Source organism: Nanorana parkeri, unplaced genomic scaffold (genome assembly GCF_000935625.1).
Source record: "Nanorana parkeri isolate BGI_ZX_2015 unplaced genomic scaffold, ASM93562v1 scaffold306, whole genome shotgun sequence".
In the NCBI taxonomy this organism is placed as follows: domain Eukaryota; kingdom Metazoa; phylum Chordata; class Amphibia; order Anura; family Dicroglossidae; genus Nanorana; species Nanorana parkeri.
This window is the reverse complement of record NW_017306574.1, coordinates 1,099,214-1,113,552: the sequence shown is the minus strand read 5'-3', so window position 1 is coordinate 1,113,552 and position 14,339 is coordinate 1,099,214. Positions and strand designations below refer to the sequence as shown.

At 42.3% G+C, this 14,339-nt stretch overlaps 1 protein-coding gene across 1 annotated transcript in view; it reads right to left on the bottom strand.

Annotated features, from left to right (window-relative positions):
* Positions 1 to 1,240: 1,240 nt before the first annotated feature.
* Positions 1,241 to 14,339, bottom strand: part of LOC108788128 (OX-2 membrane glycoprotein-like) — a 13,678-nt gene continuing 579 nt past the window's right edge. Inside the window, exons 2-5 of the mRNA XM_018557855.1 lie at positions 6,045 to 6,105; positions 4,322 to 4,687; positions 2,390 to 2,704; positions 1,241 to 1,328 (exon numbers count right to left, since the gene is read on the bottom strand). Coding sequence (XP_018413357.1) covers positions 1,249 to 1,328; positions 2,390 to 2,704; positions 4,322 to 4,687; positions 6,045 to 6,105 — 822 coding nt within the window. The 3' untranslated portion in view covers positions 1,241 to 1,248. The remainder of the gene's footprint in view (positions 1,329 to 2,389; positions 2,705 to 4,321; positions 4,688 to 6,044; positions 6,106 to 14,339) is intronic.

The window sequence follows — 14,339 nt, the reverse complement described above, 5'->3', positions numbered from 1 at the left end:
CAATCCACATAATCTGTTAGTCACAACCCGGTGTTGATTGCATTTGCATAATTGGAGTCTAGAAGGTGTTAATAACCTGCTCCTCACTGCACTGGACTGCATACACAATCTTGTTCATCTTGTGTTTTGGTGTTGGGTCTTTTGGGGGAACCAGTTGCTGCCTCAGTGTATTGCTGGGTTTAAAGCAGACAGGGGTGTGATGTTTTTTTAAAACCCTCCTGAGTTTCTCAGACACCCCAGCTACATATGGGATGACCAAATTCTTCAGTTTTTCATGCTTTTCACCCTCACTGGTACCCTTGGCATTCTTCCCTCTTCTTTCTGTTTTGACAAAAGCCAGGCTGGATACCCGCATGTTTTAAGGCCCCCCCTGAGGTGTTTGAATTCCTTCATGGTTAGATGACCATGGAAACATCTTCAAGAAAAATACAGCAAGTCCAGTTGCCTTGACTTATTTTTTACAGATATACCATGGCCTGGGTGAATGAGAACCTACACAGACAATATCACATTATGGCCTCTAGATGGTGCTGATGAGCATTCAAAATAATTACTTATTTCCTATGCTCCTTTAGTTCCATCTAGTGGCCATAATGTGATATTACATAACAACATAAGAACATGTATTCCAGTTGTAAAGAAAAAGCTAAAGAACATTCATTTTGGGATATAGTCACACAGAGTAAACGTTCACACATACTCTCAAGGCAAATGTCCCTGCTAATTGTTTATAGATAGACCCCCTCAGTGTATGGCTAGTATAAGTCAGTTAGCACAGAAAGGTAAGAAGTATGGAAGTAGTGTTAGGCTTTAATATATGCTTATTAAACAAAGATTTAATACCAATATTTTTAAAAAAAATATACAAAAAGGTACATTTTTAAAAGCATTTCAATAAAACAGGCCAAAAACATTACAATTTCCCTTTAAGAGGGAGCTCCAGTGCATAGCATGTTGTTCTCACTCAATAGAAAAGTTCCAAAATTTAGTGCACTGTATGTACTGCTATCTAAATGAAACTATTAGGACATATCAGCTAAGATACACACCATAGTCTTATTTGTTATTGATATCTGCAGACTTGAAACAGTTTGTTGTGGCAACTCTCTGGTAACGCCATACCACCTCTTCAGTCTTGCAGCATGTTCTAAGGCTATAAACGTCTCTTACAAGCAGCTCATCGGATGATTAGTATTGGCGATTCCGTGACATTTCTTCTTCCTGTCCGACAATTCGGAATGGCGAGTGTCACCAATAAAGCCAAAGAAGAAACGATAGAAGAGTGAGGGTCATCACAATCATTTCAGGCTGGAGGCAGTTTGCAATACCTAAAAAAAAACAGTATAGTAATTTAGAATTTTATAAAATGTATAGTGTGCATGTGTGTGTATATTCATATATATATTTATATATATCCAAAGTAGGTATAGAGACAGTCTTGCAGCTGAAATAAGCAAAAGCATTTGTTGGCAACACTTACAGGGTTATTCACTTAGCTGCCGAAGGGAGCCGAGTGAATAACCGAGCCGAAGTGAACAGAGTGAACAGAGCCGGAACACTAGGTCATGACCTCAAGAACACGGGAGCATGACCTAAAGAACATGGTGTTGGAAGCTAATCAGAGCACATTCTACACATGGAGCATGACCTTAACAACATGGCGACATGATCTCAAGAACACAGAAATATGACTTCAAGAACACGTGGACATGACCTCACGAACATGGGAACATGACCTCAAGAGCACTGTGACATCTGCTCAAGAACATGGGAACATGAGCTCAAGAACATGGGAACATGACCTCAGAACATGGGGACATGACCTCAAAAACACGTGGGCATGACCTCAAGAACACGGGGGCATGACCTCAAGAACTCGGGGGTATGACCTCAAGAACATGGGGGCATGACCTCAAGAACATGGGAACATGGCCTAAAGAATATAGCAACTTGACCTAAAGAACATGGGAACATGAACTTAAGAACACGGGAACATGACCTCAAGAACATGGGGACATGATCTCAAGAACACAGGTACATGACTCCAAGAACACAAGGACATGACCTCAAGAACATGGGAACATGAACTCAAGAGCACGGGGACATGTGCTCAAGAACATGGAAACATGAGCTCAAGAATATGGGAGCATGACCTCAGAACATGGGGACATGGCCTTCAGAATATAGAGACATGACCTCAAATGAGCAGAAAGGAAGTTCAGAACTAACTTTACTTTAATGACAGTGCAGTGGATTGTTGGAGTAGACTCCTAGCAGAGAGAGTGAATCAATCAACTGTGGACCACATCATCTTTCTCTGTCCTCAGTCGTCCATGTTTCTTAGTATTAATCTTTTTGCCTGGACTTATAAGAGTATGGGAGTACTTACTGTGGACCTGTAATTTGGTTCTCCCATCTGTGGAGCCCTTTGGAAAACTGTTGAACACACATTTGTATACTCCTTCGTCTCCAAGGGCGGCTTTGTGTATGGTAAGGGCAGACACATGTGGAGATTCCATATTTAAATTCACCATCTTCTGAAATTGTGGTTCAATCTTTGTTATCCCAGATCTGTAAATCCCGATGGTCTGTCCATTCTTCTCCCATGAGACTTGAGTGACGTTTACTGGGTTCCGCAGGTAGCATTTCAGTGTTGTGGCATAACCAAGCCTGACTTTATGACTCTTTTCAATCAGCACCTCACCTGCAAGTTAAAAAAAACCCACAACTTTGTTACAAATAAACTTGAATGGAATCTGTGGTCAAAAACTCAAAATAAATCTGTATTTCCACATTGGGTTTCCATAAGTTCTATCCCACTCCTAATAACCATATCCATCTAGAAGTTTGTAAAATTACTTATTAAAGACGCCCATAGGATGAACTTCCTCAATGCACTGACACAATTTCACCACTCTCACAGAGCCTGCCTTCAACTACAACTGAATTCTGAATTGGGAAAGCTAGTCGGATGACCAGCCAAATATCTTCCAGAAAAATACAGATATACCATGACCTGGATGAATGAGAACCTTCACAGACATTTTTTTACTCCTCACCCATACATACAGGTGCAAAAGAATGGCAGATAAAAGATTGGGCAGGGATGGACAAGGATTATCTATGGTTTATAGTCTACTGTTTCCTGATGCCCTGGACTGCTTAAAGGAGAACTATGGGGTTAGGGCTTTTCCCCATAGTTCTCCTATGGGTAACGGGAGGACACAAACTAGCGTCCTCCCGTCACCCAAAGCTCAGTATACCGCGATCTACTGAGATGCCGCAGCCGGGACGGATCCCGACATTATTGTCGAGATCCACCCAGCTGCGTGATTGACAGCTGGCTCTGCCTATCTAGAGGCAGAGCCAGCTGTACCCGCCCCCTCCGCCAGTCAGCACTGGTGGATCGTACAGAGGAGGGGGGAATCCCTGCCGGGAGCCGTGAGTGACAGTCACGGCTCTCTGCAGGGACAGGATGGAGAAGTGAGCGAGCAACGGTATGTGTTCGCTCACTTCCCGATCTATTGAGCCGACCTGTGACAGTTTCATTGTCACACGTCGGCTCGAACTATGAGGCTGAGTGATTTTCACTTGCCTCATAGTTCTCCTTTAAGTATATGTAGGGATCAGTGGCTCCAAGACATACCAGAGCTTGGCCAGGATGTATCAGGATTGCTCTCCTACTTGTTGGAGATGTCCGTTTTCCCCGGCTGGCTTTAGACATATCTTTTGGGATTGTCCTCATATTAAGCAGTTTTGGGCTGAGGTTCTGCAGTTTATATCCCAGATTGTAACGCTTGAGCTGCATCTGGTGATGGAGATCTGCCTACCGGGCTTTACGGAAAAAATAGTGCCTACTAACGCCTCTAGGACCCTGCTGAGAATTCTTTTATTCTATGCAAGGAAATTAATTGTAACTTAACTGGAAAAAGCAGAGCCCACCGCCGAGCTGAATGCCGCCTGGCGGCATTCGCCTATTCACTCACTGCCATTTGGCCAATATGTGAATAGGGGCGAACGGCAGCGAGTGAGCTGCCGGAGCTTCAGCTCAGTCGACCCAGATGTTGGATCGGCTGAGTCGAAGTCCTTCTGCACTTTGGCTCAGCCGAACACGCAGAGCATGTTCGGCTGACCGAAGTGTGGCCAAAGCAGGCCAAGCCTGATCTTGATGGTTCAGGTGTTTACCTCGCTTTGCTTATGTAACTGTTGTTGTTTTTATTTAAAAAAATTAGGCAACGCCTATCAATGTGGCTGGGGATGGAACCATAAAGGTGGAGATTCAATGGACATTCACTGCTGTGAACCAGTTTTAATGGCTTACCAGAAATTACCAGACAGACTTTCCCTTCTATGGCTCCTTGCGGGAAGAAATTAAATACACAGACGTAGCATCCTTCATCCTCTAAGCTAGTTTTATAAACAGTGATGACTGTCTTGTTCGAACCCGATATGCTGACATTTAGTAGATTCTCATACGCTTTCTCCACCCTGACTCCGGTATCTTTCCTGTATGTGGCCAGTTTAGTTTCTTCGCCCTTCCGAATCTTCTTCCAAGTCAATTGAACAAAGGTTTTATTAAGGGTTTCTTTAGGTTTCATTAAAACGCACTTCAGTGTGGCGCTTTCCCCAAATTCTGCCCGTACATCATCCGTCTCGATACCTTCTGCCGAAAGCAACCAAAGGAAATCTGTAAGTGAACATTATTGGTAACTTTTGAAGCAATCAGAAATTTTGCTTATACTGATTTATAAACAATTCACAGGGCCGTTCGCCCTGCAAATATCTGTGAACATTCATCCTATAGTTTTTTCCTTTACCAGTGTAATTAAATGTTCTGATTGTGATATCACATTATGGCCTCATAATGTGGTGCCTCACAGAAAATGAATACTTATTTTTTTTAAATAAAATGTTATCTCCTTATTGACCCTAATTAGTCCATATTAACACCTTCAGCCCCTTCTTCCCTTATTTTTTTTTGCCAATTTATTTTTCCCTATTCCCGATTATTTTGTAGTGCAAAATAAAAAAAAGATGCTTTGTACCAGAAACATAATTCTGGTGCCTTTTTAATAGAGACAAGTGGCAGAAAACATTCGCGCTTTGATAAATTATACAAAATACTTAAAGGAGAACTATGAGGTGAGTGAAAATCACTCATCCTCATTGTTCGAGCCGGCGTGTGACAATTAAACTGTCAATGTACAGCTGGCTCTGCCTCTAGATAGGCAGAGCCAGCTGCCACTCACGCAGCTGGGTGGATCTCGACAATATTGTCGGGATCCGTCCCGGCTGCAGCGGTCTCAGTATATCGTGAGCGGTATCTCGCTATATACTGAGCTTTGGGTCACGGGAGGAGGCTACTATATGTCCTCCCGTGACCCTTAAGAGGACTATGGGGAAAAACACAGACGACATAGTTCTCTTTTACATATTTAGATGCAAGGAGATCACACAAAAGACGCACCGCTCCTCCATGGCTCAGGAAAGGAATCTTCGCTCCAATATGAGCCCATACAAACAGAAGAAAAGCTGGCCGCACATCAGATTCCGCTGAGATGGTTTATTGAGGCTTGTAGCACATCACTGGTGTCCCGCCCACGGTCCACCCCCACTGATGCGTTTTACCCGATCACGGGCTTAGTCACTCAGCCCGTGATTGGGTGAAACGCATCAAACGGGGAAGACCTTGGGCGCACACCAGTGATGTGTACCGCAATCCGGTGTATGGCCAGCTTTTCTTCTGTTTGTATGGACTTAAATACTTTAGTTCCCGGATGGAAGAACAAATATTGGATTTGATAATGTTGATAGAAACCTGGCTCTGTTTTAAGCTCATTATGTCTATATCACACTGGTTTAACATTGTAACACCTCCAACCCATTTGGATCATGGTGTTCTTGCACCAAAAGGTGGCAACCCTAGAAATGGCGGACATCCTGTGCCAACCCAACCATCATATGTGGCATCTGTACCTTTGGCCCCTGAGGACCTTGTCCCAACATTGCCATACAGTTCCCCATTTTGCAGTTCTAAATCTTACCTTCCACTGCCGCCGTCATACAGATACAACTTAGAACACATGCCAAGATGAAACGCCCCACCTGTAAGAAAACACAAAATGGAAAGACGGTCACTTACTTTGGAACTTTGGTCTAATTAAATATAAAGGATGTTCTTTCAAATAAGGGGCCCCTGCACTAAACGAACAACAATTACTAATATCACCGTCTGTCTTGTGAGTGGGAGAACATTTAATATAAATAGACATGTAAGATTCGTTTCGTTCTGATCTGAAATTGTTGCATCCAAATTTTCAAATGAACGGAATAACCAATCCGAACGTATCTGTATTTTCCGATAACGAAATTCAAATGCATCCAAAATGTTTTCCAAATGTCATTCGGAATGAATTTGTGTTGTTAAGCGTTAAAATCATTTTAAAAAACAGCATTGGATTCCCCTCCCCAATTCATACCAGACCCTTTAGGTCTGCTAGGAATTTTAGGTGGGCCCAAATGCCCCCACCCCCCAAAAAAAAGCGTGGGGTCCACCTAAAATATATTTACTATTTTACTGTATTTGGTGAATGTGTAGGGGTAACAACTTCCCCTTACTCATTCTTGGGGGGGGGTCTTTCTTTATGGAAAGGGGCACCCAGATTCCTATAAGCCCCCCTGCCCGCAGACTCCCACAACCACCGGGCCAGGGTTGTGGAGAAGAGGCCCTTGTCCTCATTGGCATGGGTGTAGGTAGGTGCAGTATGGCCAACGGCCACTAGATGCCCCCATGGGGCCCTGGAGATAGATGCAGCTCTGGCCTGGGGAGACTCTGTGTCCCCGGAGAGTTGATTTATAGGGGGCGCCCGAGAGGGGAAAAGAGAGAGAGTATAGGAGAGCAGAAGTCTAGGACTGTATGCAGAGTCTCCGGGGGAGACTGGTTCTAAAACATAGGCTGGTCCATGGGAAGGACAGGACCAAGCCTAGGACTATGTAGAGCTATAGAGATTCCCTAGTTTCCCCTGGAGGGGGAAACCACCGAGCTAGGACTGACAAGGATGGGATTCCGGAGAATAGTGAGGAGCTGTAAGACTGACGATATTTGCCAGTGGGCCTTTGGCCGAAGTAAGTCGTGGACTCTGGGCTGCACCTCTCTCTCTCTAATCTATATCACTATGCAACTATCAAGAGATGTGCCGTCATCCCACTCGGGGGTGGCTGAAATGTATGCTTCATACTAGAGGTGCACCGAAATGGAAATTTTAAAACCGAAACGAAACCGAAATAAAATAAAAAGTCAGGCCATGGCCGAAACATGGCTCTTTCGGCATTATGCCAAAAGTGCCATTTTCGGCCGATATGTTTTGGCGGCCGATATATCGGTGCATCCCTACTTCATACCATGTTCATTCGTTTAAGTAAAACCAAGAAAAGACTATCTGTGTGGACTGGTTCTTCTCCCTCCAACCTCTGAGAAGGTGGGGTTCTACAGGAGTGTGATATTGGACTGTACCGTGGCTGTAACCATCCTGAGCAGGGTAGGTGTGCAAAGGGGCTATGCCCGACATAGGGTGCCGTTCATGGTGGCCTTTCTCCCTCTCCGGGGGAGGAAGCGCCGAATACCGCAGAGGCGGTGGAAGCCATGAGGCCCTGTGTGCGCAGTACTACACGTGTGGGAGTGTTGGCACGAGGCCAGAGCCAAGGCCCGTGACGGTGGGGTGCCTGGTGTCATGTTGCATACACGGGGTTACCAGAGCCAACCCAAAGGGAACACACACGCAACACCCTGAGAGTGAACCCCGCCCTACATGGGGGGCAAGGTGCTCTGCCAGGGGGGGACCCCATGTTGAGGGCATGTGGCCTAGTATGGTGCAGGAGGGTGGCCGCTCGCTCGTCTCCCCCCTCCCCCCCCCCGCCCCCTTTCCTGCTCTGCCAGGATGCTGCTTGGATCAAGGGTCTGGTATCCGAATAACAAATCCCTCAATTCAGTAATGAACATCAGGTCCTCAAAATCAGATGTGGAAGAGTTAGGGGTTCATTTATAAAAGTCCCGTCTGGTATATAGCCGGGCGGATGTCATCCAAGTCGATAGCTAGTGAATGTCGATAGCTTTGCGCCAATTGATATGCACGGATGAGGTGCTCTGTGATTGCTGTGATTTTAAGTTCTATTCCATTGTATGAATTTGTGTTTTGATTGTTTCAATTATTAATGGTTTAATCAGGAGCATGAAGCAGATTGGATTTGGATTTCATGTAACCGTGTTGGTGCGGCAAAACTGAACTCGACATCTGATTGAGCATTGTAGCACAAAACGCGTCACTGTGTTCTGAATCATTCTATAAAACATTGCTAAACAAACCTCCTGGTCCTTCAAATACACCTCATAGACTCAGTATATACATAGGTGCTATGGGGCATCCATGTCTAGGAGATCAGAAAAAGTTGCAACCTGAGTGATCGAGATAAATCACAGATACATGGGATAAAATACAGATGAATATTAAATAGCTTTCTGTAGATAAATATCCTTTTCATGTGAACAAATACCAACTCCGCTCTTCTTCTTCTTATTATTATTATTATTATTATTATTATTATTATTAATATACAGGCTTTATATAGCGCCAACAGTGTGCGCAGCACTTTACAATATAAGGAAGACATTACAATCACAATACAATTCAAGACAAGATGGTAGGGAGGGCCCTGCCCCTGAGGGCTTACAATCTAAAAGGGAGGTTTGTGTTTGTAGATGGAACATTTTCGTGAGAGCATTATCGTAACTTACTAAGCACTGGGCACAATAGATGGGTGTCTGAGAAGAGGCTTTTTTTTTTCCATATGATTAGTAGAGATGAAAAAAATTAGAGTTTTCATGTCTCAGAAATTTTGGTAAAAGTCTGGAGAGTTTTAAAAAAATGTTACCATGTTGATGAAAAGTATTAGTATCAATGGGGAAGGCAAACTTAAGTTTTTTTTGTGATTTTAAGGAAACAGTGAGCTACAAATGGCTCTTGAGGGTTACATGAATTCCTTTCATCTATTCTGGACCTGTTCCGGATGAAAACTATTGTAATAAATTGTAATAATGTATATTGTAAAGCGCTGCGCAAACAGTTGGCGCTATATAAATCCTGTATTATAATAATAATAATTTTAAAAAAAAACTTCTCGTTAGCCTCATTATTTAAAATTTTTTCAATAGGAAGACATTTCTCAGAAAAAAATTACAGACAGCAATAAAAAGTAAAATAAATACATTCAAAGTGACAGCACACAAATAACAATTAAATACACCAGAAAAAGAGCATAAATGCAAACACTAAATAAAACTAAAAACGCTAAAAATAACCAAAAAAAACACACCGTCATAGGGTTAGGATCAAAAAGAGTAGTTTTTATTTTATTTTTACAATTAGATTTTCGAGCAGCTCAGAGAGAGAGAAAACAAAGTTTTTGCAAAATTTCACAAGAGGGGAAATAGCTCATTTTGTTGCAAAATCTCATGAAAAAAATACATCTTCTCATATAGGCTTATTTGCAAATTGCTCTGGTATTCTATGTCAGGTTAAACTAAGTAAAAAAAATAAAAATGTTTTGCTTTGGGCACGTAAGATATTGTGAGCCTACAGGCCCCAGTGATGATAACATGGCTCTAATATATATATATATATAAGTTAAAATAACTCATGCACCTTAGTGAACAGGCCCTTAACCTATATAAAGTGTATGTAAGTCCTAACAATAAACTTCTCTTATTTGGTCTCTTATTTTATTATATTTATTATTATATTTGTAGATATAACCTATGTCAGCTTTGTTTGCCCTCTGTGTCCCATTGAGGAGATTTCCCTTCACTTTCTGTCCCCTAGCCACAACAGGAAGTGAGAAAAAAATGTGTCCAAAGTGTGGGAAATCTCTGTGGTCTCCAGAACTTGTGTCCCCATTGGAAGATTTCCCTTCTATTCCTGATGACAACCCAAAATGTGGAATTTTCATTCAACAGTCGCCAAGACATATAGAGAGGGTGAATCTCGGGAACACAAACAGCAGTAAAAACCTGACAGGTCTTCTAATCCCTCTCTACTCCATCCAAAACAAAAAAAAAGTGTTGGCTTCACTTGCAATTTAGGAGTCAGTAAGAGATTTTTGGGGCTGTGATAAGTGACAGTAACAGTAACAGTGTAGACAGTAAAAAATATTGATAATTATTCCTCATGTCCCATCGCACTCCTGGGCGGGTGCCGCAGCGACAACAGATGCCTCCGCAAAGTATGGATAAATAGAAGTAGTCACTCGCACTCCAAAAGTAATAAAGTCAATAATGTTGATTGACTGTGATGATACATATCTCCTAAGCAACGTTTCGGGACCATGTGGCCGCTTCCTCAAGCAAACAGAGACTCTGGGATTTTTAATTTTTTTTTACCAATTTTTTTTAACCAATTTTCAGAAACTAAAGACTAACGAGCCAATTTAATTCCATTTCCATCAGAACCTTTTTCTGCATGTCTTCTACATTTCTCAAACTTTTAGTACATAACCTCCATGCTTTGCTCTGCTCTGAATTTTGTAGGTCAGCGAAAGCAAAATAAGTAAATAAATAATCTTGCGGTTTCCTCTACTTCCTCAAGATAGAGGAGGCTCTTATTTTCACACGGCTGCGAACTGCATCGTAAGAGGTTTCAGTTTAGTTATTAGGGAGTCTCGTGATGTGCTGTCACCTAAAATGTCAATAAAATGATCTCCGAGGGAAGAGCGCTGCATGGTCAGGTGTATTTTCTACAGAAAAAAAAAAAAAAAATACCCAAAAAAAAAAGGACACAGACTGCCAAATGCAAATTATTTGTAACTGAAAAATAAGTGAGAAAAAAAGAAAAAGAAGAAATAGAAAATGATACGGCATTTACCTCTGAAAGTGCTCTTAAAGGTGACTTTATAGATTTCAGGGCAGACACAGAGGTGCAGGAATATACCGTATTTTTTCCGTCTATAAGACGCCCCCATGTATAGGACGCCCCCCACTTTTCTTACCCAAAATTCAGAAATCAATATTTTCCATGCTCTTTTGCATAATTGATCACATCCAGTTTAAATTTTGCAGAGTAAGACAGCCGCTTCCTGGTACCGGTATTTTTTTTGTTTTCTGACATTTTATGGGCTCAGAATGCTCCGACATTACCGCTCCCTGTTGCATCTGGACACTGGCTACAGGCTCTCCGCAGCATCAGCTGACGTCGGGTACATAAGGCTGATGATTGGAGGAAACCTGTTAGCTTGTCTCTGCAATCGGAAGTTTCACTCGTGAGGCTAGTTGGCAGAGGTATCGGCAGTTTCGCAACCGCGGTTCTCCTCTCGGCCCCCCGTGTATAAGACCCCCCTCCATTTTTAGGTAAATGTTTTAATGAAAAAGTATAGTCTTATACACGGAAAAATACAGTATGTCATAATAGCATCCAGGGTCCTTCTATTGCTGCTGAAGCAGAAATTCGAACTGTGGGTTTTAGTTTTTGTCCACCTATACCCTTAAAGTTTAATTTTAATGAAGTTGTTTTTAAACTTTCAGGTGAGGTGCTTATTGAAAAGAGCCATAAAGTCAGGCTTGGTGTCAGGCATATATTTCATTACAGCACAAGGTATCACAACGCAATGCGTCGCAAAGCTTTGCCATGCGCTGCCACATTTAATTTATTGGGTTTTTTTTACAAAAGAAAAAAAATCATGCACTGTGATGCGTTCTAACAACGCACTGCAGCGCATGTGCCTGGCGTACACCACAATATGGTGTATGTTATGTGTGTGTGGGGGTTGTGCTTTTTTTTTTTTTTACACATTTAAAAAAAAAAATGTATTATTATTTATTATTATTTTACTGTTGGGGCGGCTTCGGGGAAATATTAGGGGTCTAAACAGACCCCTGACATTTCCCTTTTGAAATAGAAAAAGACATTGAGGACACAGAGTCCTCAATGTCTTTTTCTACAGCCTCAGCACTCAGTGAATGGGAAGCACTCAGTATAGAGGCTCCTCCCATTCATTCACAAACTGCTGATAGTAAGATATTTACTATCAAACAGATTCTCAATGGGGAGGAGCCTCTGTACTGAGTGCTTCTCCCCATTGAGAAATTCATGAATGAACAGGAGGTGATGTAAAAGTGACAAGGAAGCATGAAGCCAGCTTTCTGGTCAATCAGGAAGCCAAGGGACGAGTCATTACCCCCCTCCCCCCAACTTCCGGATTGGCTGGGAAGCCGGTCACCAGGGAGCATTGAGTCAGTTTCCCGGCCAATCAGGAAGCTGGGCAGCGTGTAATGACTCGCCGCCCGACTTCCTGATATCGGATGTTCCGGTATCGGGATAGGCTTTGGAAGCATTTGGGCGAGTATGAGTACTTGCACAAATACTCGGTATCGGCACCGATACCGATTCTATCGGTGCATCCCTTGTATACATGGTTAGAATTTGGTGCGGAAGAAGTCATTTTCGGGATGCTGGAATATTTATCACTTAGTTTGGTGCACTGTAACCCTTGGCTCAGTTTTGTATTATATGTGAATGGCAAACTGACCACCCAGCTGTACAATCTGCTCTAGATTTCCAGACAGAAATTAAGTACAAGAGCCTACCCAACCATATTGAATAGGTCCTATGGAGAGATTGGGAGATCTAAAAGAGATCATTGTATAATGAGACTGTCATGTACAGGATGTGAGGAGTTTAAATCCAAAGACAGATAATGAGATAACTTGAATTTATCTAAGCAGTGATCTGCCGGGTTTCCCAGCACCGTGCACTTGGTGGGAGATTCCCTTCAATTATAGTAAAAAAATATCTCCTAGTAGAGAATGAAAAACATCACATAGTAGACAGAAGAGTCAACCGGGACGATGTTTGCTCCAGCTGTTAATAGTTAATGGATTTCCTACAGGAAGGAGGTCATTGTAAGCAAGTTCCCTGACTCCACCACGGCTCCGTCACGTGTCATATTGTGTTTGGAAATGATATATACAATACAAGGAGCTCTCTTTACTGTTAAGTGATACTAAACTTAGGAGTTACATCTTCAAAATACATTCAGGTACCTGAACTAGTAACAACAATGTATCTTATTTGTGTATCACTCGGCTGTAGATCCTCCAATCATGTCTGAGGCTCCATTGGAGCTGTTGTCCACACGTATTCGGCCGGCCGAAAAAACGCACGGAGCTGCTCTAAACAGAAAAAAGCAATGCACTTTAAATGCGCATTGTTCAGACATTTGCAGCGGCAGCGCTGTACGAAACCGCAGGGCCTGCAGAATGGTCCAAGCGCGATTTGTTGACGGATTCCGCGCGTTCGCAGCTATATAATAGCCGCAGACGAGTGAGATCCATGCAGTTGTTTCACATATAGCATTTGAGTCCCGTGCGTTCTTCCTCACAGAAAACCGAGCGGGAAACGTAAACGCTATATGTGAATGGAGCCTTAATTGGTGCTGACACTGTTCTTCCTTCAGGAGGGGGGCTACTTATGTTCACCATGGTCCCTGTGGGTGTTGTAAAGTAGTCACCGCTCCAAGCTCACACCTGTGATGGGCTACAATCTCAGTACAAATGAGTAAACTAAACCTGAGATTGTAGTCCATCGCAGGTGTGAGCTTGGAGTGGTGACTACTTTACAACACACACAGGGACCATGGGGAACAAAAGTAGTCACCCTCCAGAAGGAAGGACAGTGTCGGCACCAATTCTGAGATGATTGGAGGATTTACAGCTGAGTGATACACAAATAAGATACATTGTTGTTAATAGTTAAAGTACTTGAATGTATTTTTAAGATTTAACACCTGAGCATGGGAGGGGGAGTCGAGTTATCTTCTTGTTCAGCCCGCAGAAGTAAATGAGAAAAATGGTGGTTGGACAGCTTTACATGCTTACTGACCATATTCTCATTAGCACCACGGCAAAATGAATGTTAGGAGATAACGGGCAACAAGTAGTTAACTCCCTCAGCAGCAAATAGATTGAATCACTTGTGTAAACCCCCAGAGCATTCCTCGTTTGGAAAAGATAGATGTGATATCAAAAACTGGGAATAAAAATAATGCTGCGCTTAGATGAAAATAATATAAATACAGTACAAGAATTGTACAAAGAAGTATAAAATTAAAGCTCAGATTTAAATCACTGAATCCAATCACAATTATCCTCAGATGAAAAGTATGAATGTTTTTATTATGCTGTTATTTCTATAACTTTAAATAGTGCCAGAGATTATGGAGTTAGTACAAACTATTACTATTATTATTATTATTTTATCAGTAGTAGTAGTAGACGTAGTAGTATAATTATAATT